General features: G+C 50.9%; 1 protein-coding gene across 7 annotated transcripts; it reads left to right on the top strand.

Moving 5' to 3' along the window:
* Window positions 1-6,663: 6,663 nt before the first annotated feature.
* On the top strand, window positions 6,664-9,829 carry pop7 (POP7 homolog, ribonuclease P/MRP subunit). Of its 7 annotated transcripts, none has more exons than XM_085977327.1 (2): window positions 6,664-6,755; window positions 8,379-9,829. In XM_085977327.1, exons 1-2 carry the CDS (start codon window positions 6,749-6,751, stop codon window positions 8,822-8,824), a joined length of 453 nt encoding a protein of 150 aa, XP_085833453.1. In that variant the 5' UTR covers window positions 6,664-6,748; the 3' UTR covers window positions 8,825-9,829. The 7 variants fall into 7 exon arrangements, with proteins under 7 accessions (XP_085833453.1, XP_085833454.1, XP_085833455.1 ...); XM_085977328.1 differs by having other exon boundaries at window positions 6,692-6,792; XM_085977329.1 differs by lacking the exon at window positions 6,664-6,755 and adding an exon at window positions 6,817-6,919.
* The last annotated feature ends 4,072 nt before the right edge of the window (window positions 9,830-13,901 follow it).

Below are 13,901 nucleotides of genomic sequence, written 5' to 3'. Positions count from 1 at the left end.
GTTAAGTTTCTGGTCAATGGTGACCCCCAGGATATTGATGGTGGGGGATTCAGCGATGGTAATGCCGTTGAATGTGAAAGAGAGGTGGTTAGACTCTCGCTTGTTGGAGATAGTCATTGCCTGGCACTTCTGTGGCGCGAATGTTACCTGCCACTTATCAGCCCAAGCCTGAATGTCATCAGGTCTTGTTGCATGCGGGCATGGACTGCTTCATTATCTGAGGAGTTGTGAATGGCGCTGAACACTGTGCAGTCATCAGCGAACATCCCCACTTCTGACCTTATGTTGGAGGGAAGGTCATTGATGAAGCAGCTGAAGACGGTTGGGCCGAGGACACTGCCCTGAGGAACTCCTGCAGCGATGTCCTGGGCCTGAGATGATTGTCCTTCAACAATCACGACCAGGAACCCTGGCTGATAATTGCCTCCCTGGTTAAGGGAGCAGAGACTGACTACAGCAAAGCAGCTGCCGCCTAGGCTGTAAGTTGCGCTCCATTGAAGTCAATAGTATAAGATAGTCACTAATAAACCCAATGAGGAATTCAGGAGAAATTTCTTTATCCAGAGAGTGTGGAACTCGTTACCACGAGGTGTAGTTGAGGCGAATAGCATAGAAACATAGAAGATAGGAGCAGGAGTAGGCCATTCGGCCCCTCGAGCCTGCTCCGCCATTCAATGAGATCATGACTGATCATCCAAACTCAGTACCCTGTCCCTGCTTTCTCCCCATATCCCTTGATCCCTTTAGCCTTAAGAAATATATCTAACTCCTTCTTGAATATATTTAATGAATTGGCCTCAACTGCCTTCTGTTGTAGAGAATTCCACAGGTTCACCACTCTCTGGGTGAAGAAATTCCTCCTCATCTCTGTCCTAAATGGCTTACCCCTTATCCTTAGACTGTGACCCCTGGTTCTGGACTCCCCGCCATCGGGAACATCCTTCCTGCATCTAGTCTGTCCAGTCCTGTTAGAATTTTATAAGTTTCAATGAGATCCCCTCTCATTCTTCTAAACTCCAGCGAATATAAGCCCAATCGACCCAATCTCTCCTCATACGTCATTCCTGCCATCCCAGGTATCAGCCTGGTGAATCTTCGCTGCACTCCCTCCATGGCAAGAACATCCTTCCTCAGATAAGGCGACCAAAACTGCACACAATACTCAAGATGTAGTCTCACCAAGGCCCTGTACAACTGCAGCAAGACATCCTTGTTCCTGTACTCGAATCCTCTCGCTACTAAGGCCAACATACCATTTGCCTTCTTAACCGCCTGCTGCACCTGCATGCTTACCTTCAGCGACTGGTGCACAAGGACACCCAGGTCTCATTGCACTTCCCCTTCTCCCAATCTATTGCCGCATAGATGTATTTAAAGGGAAGTACATGAGATAGAAATGAATAAAAGGATATGCTGATAGGGTGAGATGAAGTAGGGTGGGAGGGGGCTCGTGTGGAGCAGAAACACTGAGTGGCCTGTCTCTGTGCTGTAAATACGATGTAAAAAAGGTAAATGTGGCGGCGTGTACTATGGCGGCCGATTCCACGTCGCCCCGTTTACGTGATCACCGTAATTTAAAATTACCCCACAGGGAGTCTCAGGCACATAGACTTGAAAAATTGGGTCTTGTCTTGTTGGATTACGGGGCGATATAATAGGTGTTTAAAATTTTGAAAGGTTGGGATAGCAGCAGACTGTTTGGAGTAGGTGAGCGAACAAGAACGAGGGGCCATAGATTACGTGTAAGGGCAGGAGAAACTTCTTCACACACAGGGTTGCGAGGCTGTGGAATTCACTGCCAGCGTTAGTGACTGAGGCAGAAAATGTTGTAACAACATCCCCTCAATGCGGCTCAGTGGGCCGCACTCTCTCTCTCACTCTCTGAGTCCGTAGGTTGTGGGTTCAAGTCCCACTCCAGGGACTTGAGCACAAAAATCTAGGCTGACACTCCAGTGCAGCGCTGAGGGAGCGCCGCACTGTCGGAGGTGCCGTCTTTCGGATGAGACGTTAAACTGAGGCAACCTCTCAGGTGGACGTAAAAGATCCTATGGCACTATTTTGAAGAAGAGCAGGGGAGTTATCCCCGGTGTCCTGGCCAATATTTATCCCTCAACCAACATCGCCAAATTATCTGCTCTGCTGTTTGTGGGAGCTTGCTGTGCGCAAATTGGCTGCTGCGTTTCCTACATTACAACAGTGACTACACTCCAAAAAAGTACTTCATTGGCTGTAAAGCGCTTTGGGATGTCCTGAGGGTTGTGAAAGGTGCTATAGAAATGCAAATCTTTCTTTCTTTCAACTGCGCCCCCCCCCCCCCAACCATTCCAATGGTCAAGATCCAAGATTAAATTGGACAGGTGGGTGAAGGAGATGGGATTGAAGGCATACGGGAACAGGATGAGCAAATGTGATTGGAAGCATTTGCTCAAGTGGACGGTAAACACCGACGCAGGTTGGGCCGAACCGCCCTGTTTCTGTGTTGGAACTTCTTATGTCTGAATCATCTCAAGCTCTGCGAAGCAGGCCGGCAGAGCGACATACTCCACCTCCAGAGACGAGGGGTGCGTACATCCCTGACCAACAGGGCATCTCGCCCACGTTGCATGATTAGCAGCTCGAATTATGCTGAAGACCAGCCAAACAGGAGTCCTGGTTACAAGTCAGAAATTCTAACCTTGAAAGCTCTGAGACCTTGACCATTTCAGTCTAGTTTGATGATGCAGCGCACCCTAATGGACAGCAGTGGTAGCGGATGCAAGTGGGCATGCTGCGTATATATGACAACAAGGTGACATCGTTTTAAAAAGACTTGCATTCATATAGCGCCTGTTCACAACCACCGGACGTCCCAAAACCGCTCTAAAGCCAATTAAGTACTTTTTGAAGTGGAGTCACTGTTGTAATGTGGGAAACGCGGCAGCCAATTTGTGCACAGCAAGCTCCCACAAACAGCAATGTGGTAATGATCAGATAATCTGTTTTTATTATGTTGGTTGAGGGATTCTTCTCTTCTTAGGCAGTCCCTGGGAACCGAAGATGACTTGCTTCCACATTAAAAATGAGCTCGCAGGTGACTGATTAGTCCAATGCGGGACCTACAGTCTCTGTCACAGGTGGGGCAGACGGTGGTTGAAGGGGCGGGTGGGTGGGGTGCTTGGGTTGATGTGCACTCCTTGCGCTTGGCTTCCGCTTGCTCCCGGCAAAGAGACTCGAGGTGTTTGGCACCTTCCCGGATGCTTCTCCTCCACTTTGTGCGGTCTTGGGCCAGGGATTCCCAGGTGTCGGTGGGGATGTTGCACTTTTTCAAGGAGGCTTTGAGGGTGTCCTTGAAGCGTTTCCTCTGCCCACCTGGGGCTCTCTTGCCGTGTCAGACTCCTTGACCTTGACCAGGACTCCAGTGAAAAATCCCCTGCTCTTCTTCGAAATAATGCCATGGGATCTTTTACGTCCACCTGAGAGAGCAGACGGGCCTAGGTTTAACGTCTCATCCGAAAGACAGCACCACCCCAGGCAGCGACTCTCTCTCCCCACCCCGGGTAGTGACTCTCTATCGCCCCCCCCCCCCAGGGCAGGAGTACAGCGCTTCCTCGGTACTGGCACTGGGAGTGTCAGCCTAGCTTTATATGCTCAAGTCTCTGGAGTGGGACTTGAACCCACAACCTTCTGACTCAGAGATGAGGGTGCTACCCACTGAGCCACAGCTGACACGATTTACAAAGTATTCACAGCACAGAAACAGGCCATTCGGCCCAACTGGTCTATGCCAGAGTTTATGCTCCACACAAGCCTCCTCTCACCCCTCTTCATCTCACCCTATCAACATATCCTTCTATTCCTTCCTCCCTCATGTTAAAAAAGCATATGGGATCCTGCGCTTCATAAATAGAGGTATAGAGTACAAAAGTGGAAATTATGATGAACCTTTATAAAACACTGGTTCGGCCCCAACTGGAGTATTGTGTCCAATTCTGGGCACCGCACTTTAGGAAGGATGTGAAGGCCTTAGAGAGGGTGCAGAAAAGATTTACGAGAATGGTTCCAGGGATGAGGGACTTCAGTTACGTGGATAGACTGGAGAAGCTGGGGTTGTTCTCCTTAGAGCAGAGAAGGTTGAGAGGAGATTTGATAGAGGTGTTCAAAATCATGAGGGGTCTGGACAGAGTAGAGAGAGAGAAACTGTTCCCATTGGCGGAAGGGTCGAGAACCAGAGGACACAGATTTAAGCTAATTGGCAAAAGAACCAAAGGCGACATGAGGAAAAATATTTTTACGCAGCGGGTGGTTAGGATCTGGAATGCACTGCCTGAAAGGGTGGTGGAGGCAGACTCAATCACGGCTTTCAAAAGGGAGTTGGATAAGTAACTGATGGAAAAAAATGTGCAGGGCTACGGGGAAAGGGCGGGGGAGCGGGACTAGCTGAAGTGCTCTTGCAGAGAGCCGGCACAGGCTCGACGGGCCGAATGGCCTCCTTCTGAACTGTAACCATTCTATGATTCTATGTATTGATCCAGTTTCCTGTTAAATGCATCTATGCTATTTGGCTCAACCACTCCCTGTGGTAGCGAGTTCCACATTCTCACCACCCTCTGGGTAAAGAAGCTTCTCTTGAATTCCCTATTAGATTTATTAGTGATTATCTTATATTTATAGCCCCTAGTTTTGGACTCCCCCACAAGTGGAAACATCTTTTCTACGTGAAACAGTCCGTGCCCACATGAAGCAAGACCTGGACGACATTCAGGCTTGGGCTGATAAGTGGCAAGTAACATTCACGCCACACAAGTGCCAGGCAATGACCATAAGAACTAGGAGCAGGAGTCGGCCATACGGCCCTTCGAGCCTGCTCTACCATTCAATACGATCATGGTTGATCTTTGACCTCAACTCCACTTTCCCGCCCGATCCCTATATCCCTTGATTCCTCGAGAATCCAAAAATCTATCAATCTCAGCCTTGAATATACTCAACGACTGAGCATCCACAGCCCTCTGGGGTAGAGAATTCCAAAGATTCACCACCCTCTGAGTGAAGAAATTCCTCCCCATCTCAGTCTTAAATGGCCGACCCCTTATCCTGAGACTATGCCCCCTAGTTCTAGACTCTCCAGCCAGGGGAAACATTCTCTCAGAATCCATCCTGTTAATTCCCTTCAGAATCTTCTATGCTTCAATGAGATCACCTCTCATTCTTCTAAACTCCAGAGAGTATAGGCCCATTCTACTCAATCTCTCCTCATAGGACAACCCTCTCATCCCAGGGATCAACTAGTGAACCTTCGTTGCACTGCCTCTAAGGCAAGTACAGGAAACTCTTTATTATCTGGCACCGATGGGACCGGCGTGGTGCCGGTTTATCAAAAAGTCCGGATTACAGAGACGTATAGTTAAAAGGTACGAGAGCTCTGTACGCAGCAACAAATTCAGGCTTCCCTGTTGCTTAGCAACATGTGCAGGAACTCCGGCCACAGACCAAGCGTCCCTGTTGCTTAGCAACAAGTGCAGGAACCCCGGTTACACAGCCACAGATCCAGGAACTGCCACTAATATGAAGTAAAACTTACCTGAACCTACTCCTGAATTTTGCTGGTTAACAGAGATTTCCGGTTATTTAGGTGCCGGTAAATCGAGAGTTTCCTGTATGTCCTTCCTCAGATAAAGAGACCAAAACAGTGTCCAGTACTCCAGGTGTTGTCTCATCAAAGCTGTGTACGATTGTCACAAGACTTCCTTACTCTTGTATTCCAACCCTCTTGCAATAAAGGCCATTTCCAACAAGAGTGAGTCTAACCCCCTTCCCATGACATTCAACGGCATTACCATCGCCGAATCCCCCACCATCAACATCCTGGGGGGGGGTCACCATTGACCAGAAATTGGTCAGCCACATAAATATTGTGGCTACAAGAGCAGGCCAGAGACTGGGTATTCCGCGGCGAGTGTCTCACCTCCTGACTCCCCAAAGCCTTTCCACCATCTACAATGCACAAGGCAGGAGTGTGACGGAATACTCTCCACTTGCCTGGATGAGTGCAGCTCCAACAACACTCGAGAAGCTCGACACCATCCAGGACAAAGCAGCCCGCTTGATTGGCACCCCATCCACCACCTTCAACATTCACTCCCTCCACCACCGGCCGTAAATTTCTATGATGTCTTCGTATATTTCAAAATAAGCAACAAGGACTCGGGCTTGCACGGCCAATTGTTGTTTATTTTCACCTCGACTGCACTGACACACATTGCCACCAAAACCTTATTGCACTGCAGCAACTCGCCAAGGCTTCTTTGGCAGCACCTCCCACTTTCCAGCTATTGGTCCCTAGCCCTGTAGGTCATGGCACTTCAAGTACATATCCAAATACTTTTTAAATGAGCCATGATGTGGAGATGCCGGTGTTGGACTGGGGTGGACAAATGTGAGAGGTCACACAACACCAGGTTATAGTCCAACAGCTTTATTTGAAATCACAAGCTTTGGGAGCGCTGCTGCGCCGAAAGCTTGTGATTTCAAATAAAGCTGTTGGACTATAACCTGGTGTTGTGTGACCTCTCACATTTTTAAATGAGGAGGGCAGGCCCTGAAATCTTGAAAATTGTGCCTCAGTCTCCTGAAAGCAATGCGCAGCTCTCCCTGCTGGCGGCAGGAGTGCGGGCGGACCCGGTGCTCTCTTGGCGCGCCGCTGACCCTCGTTGGTTTGTGTGGCGCGCACGGTCGCGGGGTCGCCGCCATTTTGTTGAGGTCTCGGCGCATGCCCGGTGGGTGAACGGAAGGCCAGCGGCGGGAGCCTGAGAGGTGCGGGGGGCATCGGGGGCCGGGCCCGGGGGGGTCGAGGGGAACCCGAGTCTTTTGTATTTCACCCTCAGTACCCTCCTCCTGAATGTCCCCACGGCTGAAGGCTGGATCACAATTCTGTGGGGTGGTGAGCACCGGCTGGTCGGCCGTGGGCGGCGTCACAATTCTGTGTGTGTGTGGGTGGTGAGCACCGGCTATTCTGCAGTGTGAAGCATCACCAGTCTGTGGTGGTGAACACCGGCTGTTGGGACGTGGAAGGCATCAAAATTCAGTGGGTGCTGAGGACCTGCTGTTCGGCAGTGAGAGGCATCACCAGTCTGTGGTGGTGAGCACTGGCTGTTCCTCCGTGGACGGCATCACAATTCAGTGGGCGATGAGCGCCGGCTGTTTGGCCGGGGAAGGCATCATGAGTCTGTGGTGTGCCGGGTTTGTGGTGAGGTCCGGCTCTTTGACCTGGGAGGGCATTGGGAGTCTGGGTGGTGAGCACCGACTCTTCCCCGTGGAAGGCATCACAGCCAAGCCTGCCCCACCACCCTTGACGTCCTCACCCTGACATCTTTGTGCATTTTCCAGTAAGGATGACAGTCGGGAGCGGCAAGCCCTTGGCTGACTTCTACCCCCTTCCTCCCTGCCCAGAGGTCCTGAGGCTAGTAGCAATGACCCTAATTCTGCCCAGGGGCGCTGAGGCCCTTGCCCCCCTCCCCATCCACCCAGAAGTCCTGTTGCAGATCAGCTGAAAACAGACCTGGCACCAAACCTTGGACCTCGGCTCTTTCGCTCAGTATCACATCAGCACCATCGCCCACAGTATCCTTAACTCCCCACCTGCACAGTACCCTTAATTGCCCTGAGACCCCACTCCCCTCCCCCCGCACAGTGTCCTTAACTCCTGCCACACCCCAACACCTTCACACATAGAAACATAGAAGATAGGAGCAGGAGTAGGCCATTCGGCCCCTCGAGCCTGCTCCGCCATTCAATGAGATCATGGCTGATCATCCAAATTCAGTACCCTGTCCCTGCTTTCTCCCCATACCCCTTGATCCCTTTAGCCTTAAGAAATATATCCAACTCCTTGAATATATTTAATGAACTGGCCTCCACTGCCCTCTGTGGTAGAGAATTCCACAGGTTCACCACTCTCTGGGTTAAGAAATTCCTCCTCATCTCAGTCCTAAATGGCTTACCCCTTATCTTTAGACTGTGACCCCTGGTTCTGGACTCCCCCGCCATCGGGAACATCCTTCCTGCATTTAGTCTGTCTAGTCCTGTTACAGTGGCTGATCTGCGACCTAACTCCATATACCCGCCTTTGCCCCATATCCCTTAATACCTTCAGTTAACAAAAATCTATCAATCTCCGATTTAAAATTAACAATTGATCAAGCATCAATTGCCGTTGGCGGAAGAGAGTTCCAAACTTCTACCGCCCTTTGTGTGTAGAAGTGTTTCCTAATTTCACTCCTGAAAGGTCTGGCTCTAATTTTTAGACTATGTCCCCTAGTCCTAGACTCAAATGGCCGCCTCCTGTTACTACGTTCCGAGTACCATTCACTCAGACTTCTCTCTGTTTTTGCTTCGTCTAGTTCCAGCGAGCATGGCTGAAAACCGTGTGGCGGCGGCTGCCGCCCAGCCCTTGGCACCGGTGCCGGAGGGGGCGCTGGACATGGACCAGGTGGAGTACACCCTGCGCAAGAGGCTGCCCCGCAAGCTCCCCAAGCGCCGGAACGACATCTACGTCAACATGAAGACGGACTTCAAGGCCCAGCTGGCCCGCTGCCAGAAGATGCTGGACAGCGGCTGCTTCGCCGAGATCTGCATCCACGGCCTGGGGCTGGCCATCAACCGGGCCATCAACATCGCCCTGCAGCTCCAGGCCGGCAGCTTCGGGGCCCTGCAGATTGCGGCCAACACCTCCACCGTCGAGCTGGTGGACGACCTGGAGCCCGAGCTGGACGAGGGCGAGCCCCTGACCCGCACCAGGAACAACTCCGCCATTCACATCAAGGTCTTTCACACGGTCCCCAAGTAGCGCGGTGGCTCCGCGCTCCTTCAGTTGAGGGGCACGAGGGCCGTTCAATGTGTTCCGGACAAGCTCTTCACTCTCATTCGTCCATTCAAGACTATCGCAGCATCTCCTGGATGTTAAGTAATGTACTGAGCTGTTGTGTTTTTGCAGTGCTTTAGGGTTTTAAGGGTTAAATGCAGTGTTATTTCCCGTTAGTGACTCTGTAAATGTGCTGTGCTTCCGTCTCAGTTGTTACGTGCAACGTAAGAGGGGTAACGATGCCGCAATCTCACGAGGGAAGTACGGGTGAGTGTTGTGACCAAGGGTGTTTTCGCTCAGTAATCGCTCCCCAAGTATTTATTTTATCCTCTTTATTTTTCGACCAGTGGCTGCTGGAGTGTTGCCGTTGATGTCTCCCAGTTCCTCAGCCCTTTCCTCCACCGGGATCGCTCGCTTCTCGCCTCTCGGATTGGGCCCCTGTTTGATGGAGCCTTTCCTGTACCCACCAGTAGTGCACCGGAGCGTCCGTCACGGCTCAGATGGCGGCACCGTCGCCTCGGAGTCAGACGGTTGCGCTCCAGAGACCTGATCACAAAAATCCAGGCCGACGCTCCTAGTTCCAGTGCTGAGGGAGTGCTGCACTGTCGGAGGTGCTGTCTTTCGGATGAGGCGTTAAACCGAGGCCCCGTCTGCTCTCTCTCAGGTGGATGGAAAAGATCCCACGGACACTATTTCGAAGAAGAGCAGGGGGAGTTCTCCCCGGTGTCCTGGGCCCAATATTTATCCCTAAACCAACATCACTAAAACAAATTATCTGGTCATTATCACATTGCTGTTTGTGGGAGCTTGCTGTGCCCAAATTGCCTGCCGCGTTTCCCACATTACAACAGTGACTACACTTCACAAAGTATTCCATTGGCTGTAAAGCGCTTTGGGACGTCCTAAGGTGGTGAAAGGCGTTGTATAAAATGCAAGATCTTTCATTCTTTAGTGTTACATTGCACTGAATACAATCCAAGTTTGGAAGTCCACGATTGTACTGTGTATATTTCTGATCATTGTTGTTGACATAATTAGGGTAAAGTACCGGCCCGGCACTCCCGACAGGGAGATTCGTCCGTCGGGGAGAGCGTGTGGGGATAATTCTGGGCTGCTCCCTCCGGGTGGCGTGCTCGATTTCCTGTAAACTCTTTCCCCAGCTGGTGCGGGAAGTCGAGAAATTCCCCGCCCCCATCCTCCGGTCTGAAAATGTCACCGACCCACCGTCGCACGTCACTGAAATCCGAGTGACAACCCACCCAGGCGTTGGGTGTACGGGCTGGCTTTCAGTCGGCTCTGGTTTGCAGCTCCCTCTGTTTAGAATTACAGGCCGGAAATACGCGATATATGTTTGGAGAGTAGAGAGAGCGTGGCTGCTTGGGGTCTTTGCTGGTCTCAGTTGCAGTTTTCTCACAGAGTGGCTCTTGTGTACCCTCGAGGGGGAGACAGGGACTTTGGCCCTTCTGAGGGTCGTTACGTTGTCGTGGCTGTGGTTTCCGTACAGTATTGAGTTGCGCAGCAGCCCCACCCACCTGAATTGATGGCATATTCCTGGAGAGTAAAGCTCCCTCAGTCCCATCCAACTCTCCCAGGGCAGGTACAGCACAGGTTAGATACAGAGTAAATCTCCCACATCACTGCCCATCAATCACTCCCAGGGCAGGTACAGCACGGGTTAGATACAGAGTAAAGCTCCCTCTACACCGCCCCATCAAACACTCCCAGGGCAGGTACAGCATGGGTTAGATACAGAGTAAAGCTCCCTCTACACTGTCCCATCAAACACTCCCAGGGCAGGTACAGCACGGGTTAGATACAGAGTAAAACTCCCTCTACACTGCCCCATCAAACACTCCCAGGGCACATACAGCACGGGTTAGATACAGAGTAAAGCTCCCTCAACACTGTCCCATCAAACACTCCCAGGGCAGGTACAGCACGGGTTAGATACAGAGTAAATCTCCCTCTTCACTGCCCCATCAAACACTCCCAGAACAGGTACAGCACAGGTTAGATACAGAGTAAAGCTCCCTCTGCACTGTCCCATCAAACACCCCAGGGCAGGTACAGCACGGGTTAGATACAGAGTAAAGCTCCCTCTACACTGTCCCATCAAACACTCCCAGGGCAGGTACAGCACGGGTTAGATACAGAGTAAAGCTCCCTCTACACTGTCCCATCAAGCACTCCCAGGGCAGGTACAGCACGGGTTAGATACAGAGTAAAGCTCCCTCTACACCGCCCCATCAAACACTCCCAGGGCAGGTACAGCATGGGTTAGATACAGAGTAAAGCTCCCTCTACACTGTCCCATCAAACACTCCCAGGGCAGGTACAGCACGGGTTAGATACAGAGTAAAACTCCCTCTGCACTGCCCCATCAAACACTCCCAGGGCACATACAGCACGGGTTAGATACAGAGTAAAGCTCCCTCAACACTGTCCCATCAAACACTCCCAGGGCAGGTACAGCACGGGTTAGATACAGAGTAAATCTCCCTCTTCACTGCCCCATCAAACACTCCCAGGACAGGTACAGCACAGGTTAGATACAGAGTAAAGCTCCCTCTACACTGTCCCATCAAACACTCCCAGGGCAGGTACAGCACGGGTTAGATACAGAGTAAAGCTCCCTCTACACTGTCCCATCAAGCACTCCCAGGGCAGGTACAGCACGGGTTAGATACAGAGTAAAGCTCCCTCTACACTGTCCCATCAAACACTCCCAGGGCAGGTACAGCACGGGTTAGATACAGAGTAAAGCTCCCTCTACACTGTCCCATCCAACACTCCCAGGGCAGGTACAGCACGGGTTAGATACAGAGTAAAGCTTCCTCTACACTGTCCCATCAAACACTCCCAGGGCAGGTACAGCACGGGTTAGATACAGAGTAAAGCTCCCTCTACACTGTCCCATCAAACATTCCCAGGGCAGGTACAGCACGGGTTAGATACAGAGTAAAGCTCCCTCTACACTGTCCCATCAAACACTCCCTTCTCAGGGGCAACTAAGGATGGGCAATAAATGCTGGCCTTGCCAGCAACGCCCACATCCCAGGAACGAATTTTAAAAAATTATATTTTTGGATCACTTAAGTTCTACAACAGTTCGGTGGTTGAAGGTGTTGGGGGAACTGTCCGTACGTTCGCAGACGATACAAAAATTTGTGAGGGGGGGCGTCAGGAACGGAGATTAGATTGAGCGACTACAGTCAGATTTCAACAACATGGAGGAGTGTGGGCGGGTCTGGCACTTGGATCTAACGTAGATTAACGTCGTGTTACGCACGTGGTCGGGACACTGGCAAGCACGTGTATAGGATTCCGAACAAAATTGGAGCCGGAAAGAGACCCAGCTGTTATAGTGTCATATACAGCACAGCAGGAGGCCATTCGGCCCCTCGTGCCTGTGCCGGCTCTTTGAAAGAACCAACTGATTAGTCCCACTCTCCCCTGCTCTTTCCCCCGTAGCCCTGCAAATGTCTCCTTTTCAAGTATTTATCCAAGGTTAGAATGTGTAACTTGCTACCACAAGGTGTGGTTGAGCCGAATAGCATAGATGCATTCAAGGGAAAGCTGGATAAACACATGAGGGAGAGAGGAATAGAGGGATATGTTGAGGGGGTCGGAGGAAGAGGGGTGAGATGAGGCTCGTGTGGAGAATAAACACCGGCATAGAACAGTTGGGCCAAATGGCCTGTTTTTGTGCTGTAAATACTTTACTTTGTAACTATGGGCTAGAAATACATTCTAGCCAAAAAATGGGCATTGTTTAGATTAAAAATGGTTAAGTAGCGCCAGTTGAAAATCGTCTAGGCTGCACGCAAAATTCGTCCTCCTCATTAAAATGATTGCAGTCATGATTCTCGTCTAAAAATCCAAGCTCATTGGTGTTACACTGAAAAGATGGACCAATATTGGGAGCAGTCTAAACGCAAGTAATGATTGCCACCGGCTTTTTTCACTACTTAAAGGGGAGGTTCATTGATGCTGCAGCACCCCATTCTCAGCATTGTTGGGTGTGCAGCTGACTCAACAACCATAAGAAGGACAAGGAGAAGGAGCACTTACTTACAAATCCTGAAGGCAGATCGCCGCCCCACAGAGTGAGCCTGGAGGTTTTCCAATGAAGCTTTGGAGACATTGGTTTTAGCAATGGCGAGAAAGTGGGCGGTGCTGCACCCGCCAACTGGCAGGAGGCCCTCGCCACAGGTCTGCCGGACTATGGGGAGGGAGGTGGCACGCCACGCCACGTCACGGGCAGCACTGTGGCCCCAGGACTGACACACAGTGCAGGAAGAAGTTTAGCAAGCGCTCACGGGTGGTCAGGGTGAGTGAAGGCTTCAACAAATACTACATACCACCATCTGTACCACAAGCTTCACACACTGCTCAATGCACCACACCCCCCAGCACTCAGCCACCAACAATCTCTACCTAGCAACACTCACACCCACACCTCACCTTGCACACAATGACAGCTATTCAACTATGGCAGGCACCGCGGTCATTAGTTATTAGAATTCATGTGATATGTTTACAGATACATTTATTAATTGTGTTTGGAATATTTTGTGGTCTCATTTCACCTTTGCGTCCAGGAGGACGCTGTGATAATGGCATGAGACAAGAATTGTATGATGGGGATGTGGTGAGCTACGGGGATCTGGGGTTTCATTCATGTGAATCGGAGTCTGATGAGCCGGTCGTGGACAGCCCATCCGGAAGGTCGATTACCTCGCTGCCTGCGCTCCCTCCGTCGTAGATCCTGGCCTGCGAGGTCCACTGCCAGTACAGCCCCCCATGACTTTTCAGCAAGTGTTGTAGGTTGGAGCTTTTCAGAAATAATTAATGGAGTTTCGTACTTGCCACAACATTCCCTGATGCCAAAGAACCTTGAAATGAATAAACCTTGAAAAAACTTTTCCAGTAGTATGAAGGAGGACCCAGCCATTCAAACTTCAAAAACCTGTCAGGATGCGAGTGCTTGGTGATGATCCCTTTAGATATCATTGCTGGAGCCGTCTTCCTGCTGCTGCCCGCCACCTGAAGCTGTCGTCGT

This window comes from Somniosus microcephalus, unplaced genomic scaffold, assembly GCF_052327205.1.
Source record: "Somniosus microcephalus isolate GS21.2 unplaced genomic scaffold, FLI_Smic_1.0 unresolved_chr4, whole genome shotgun sequence".
NCBI lineage: Eukaryota > Metazoa > Chordata > Chondrichthyes > Squaliformes > Somniosidae > Somniosus > Somniosus microcephalus.
This window is presented reverse-complemented; position numbering and strand designations above follow the sequence as displayed.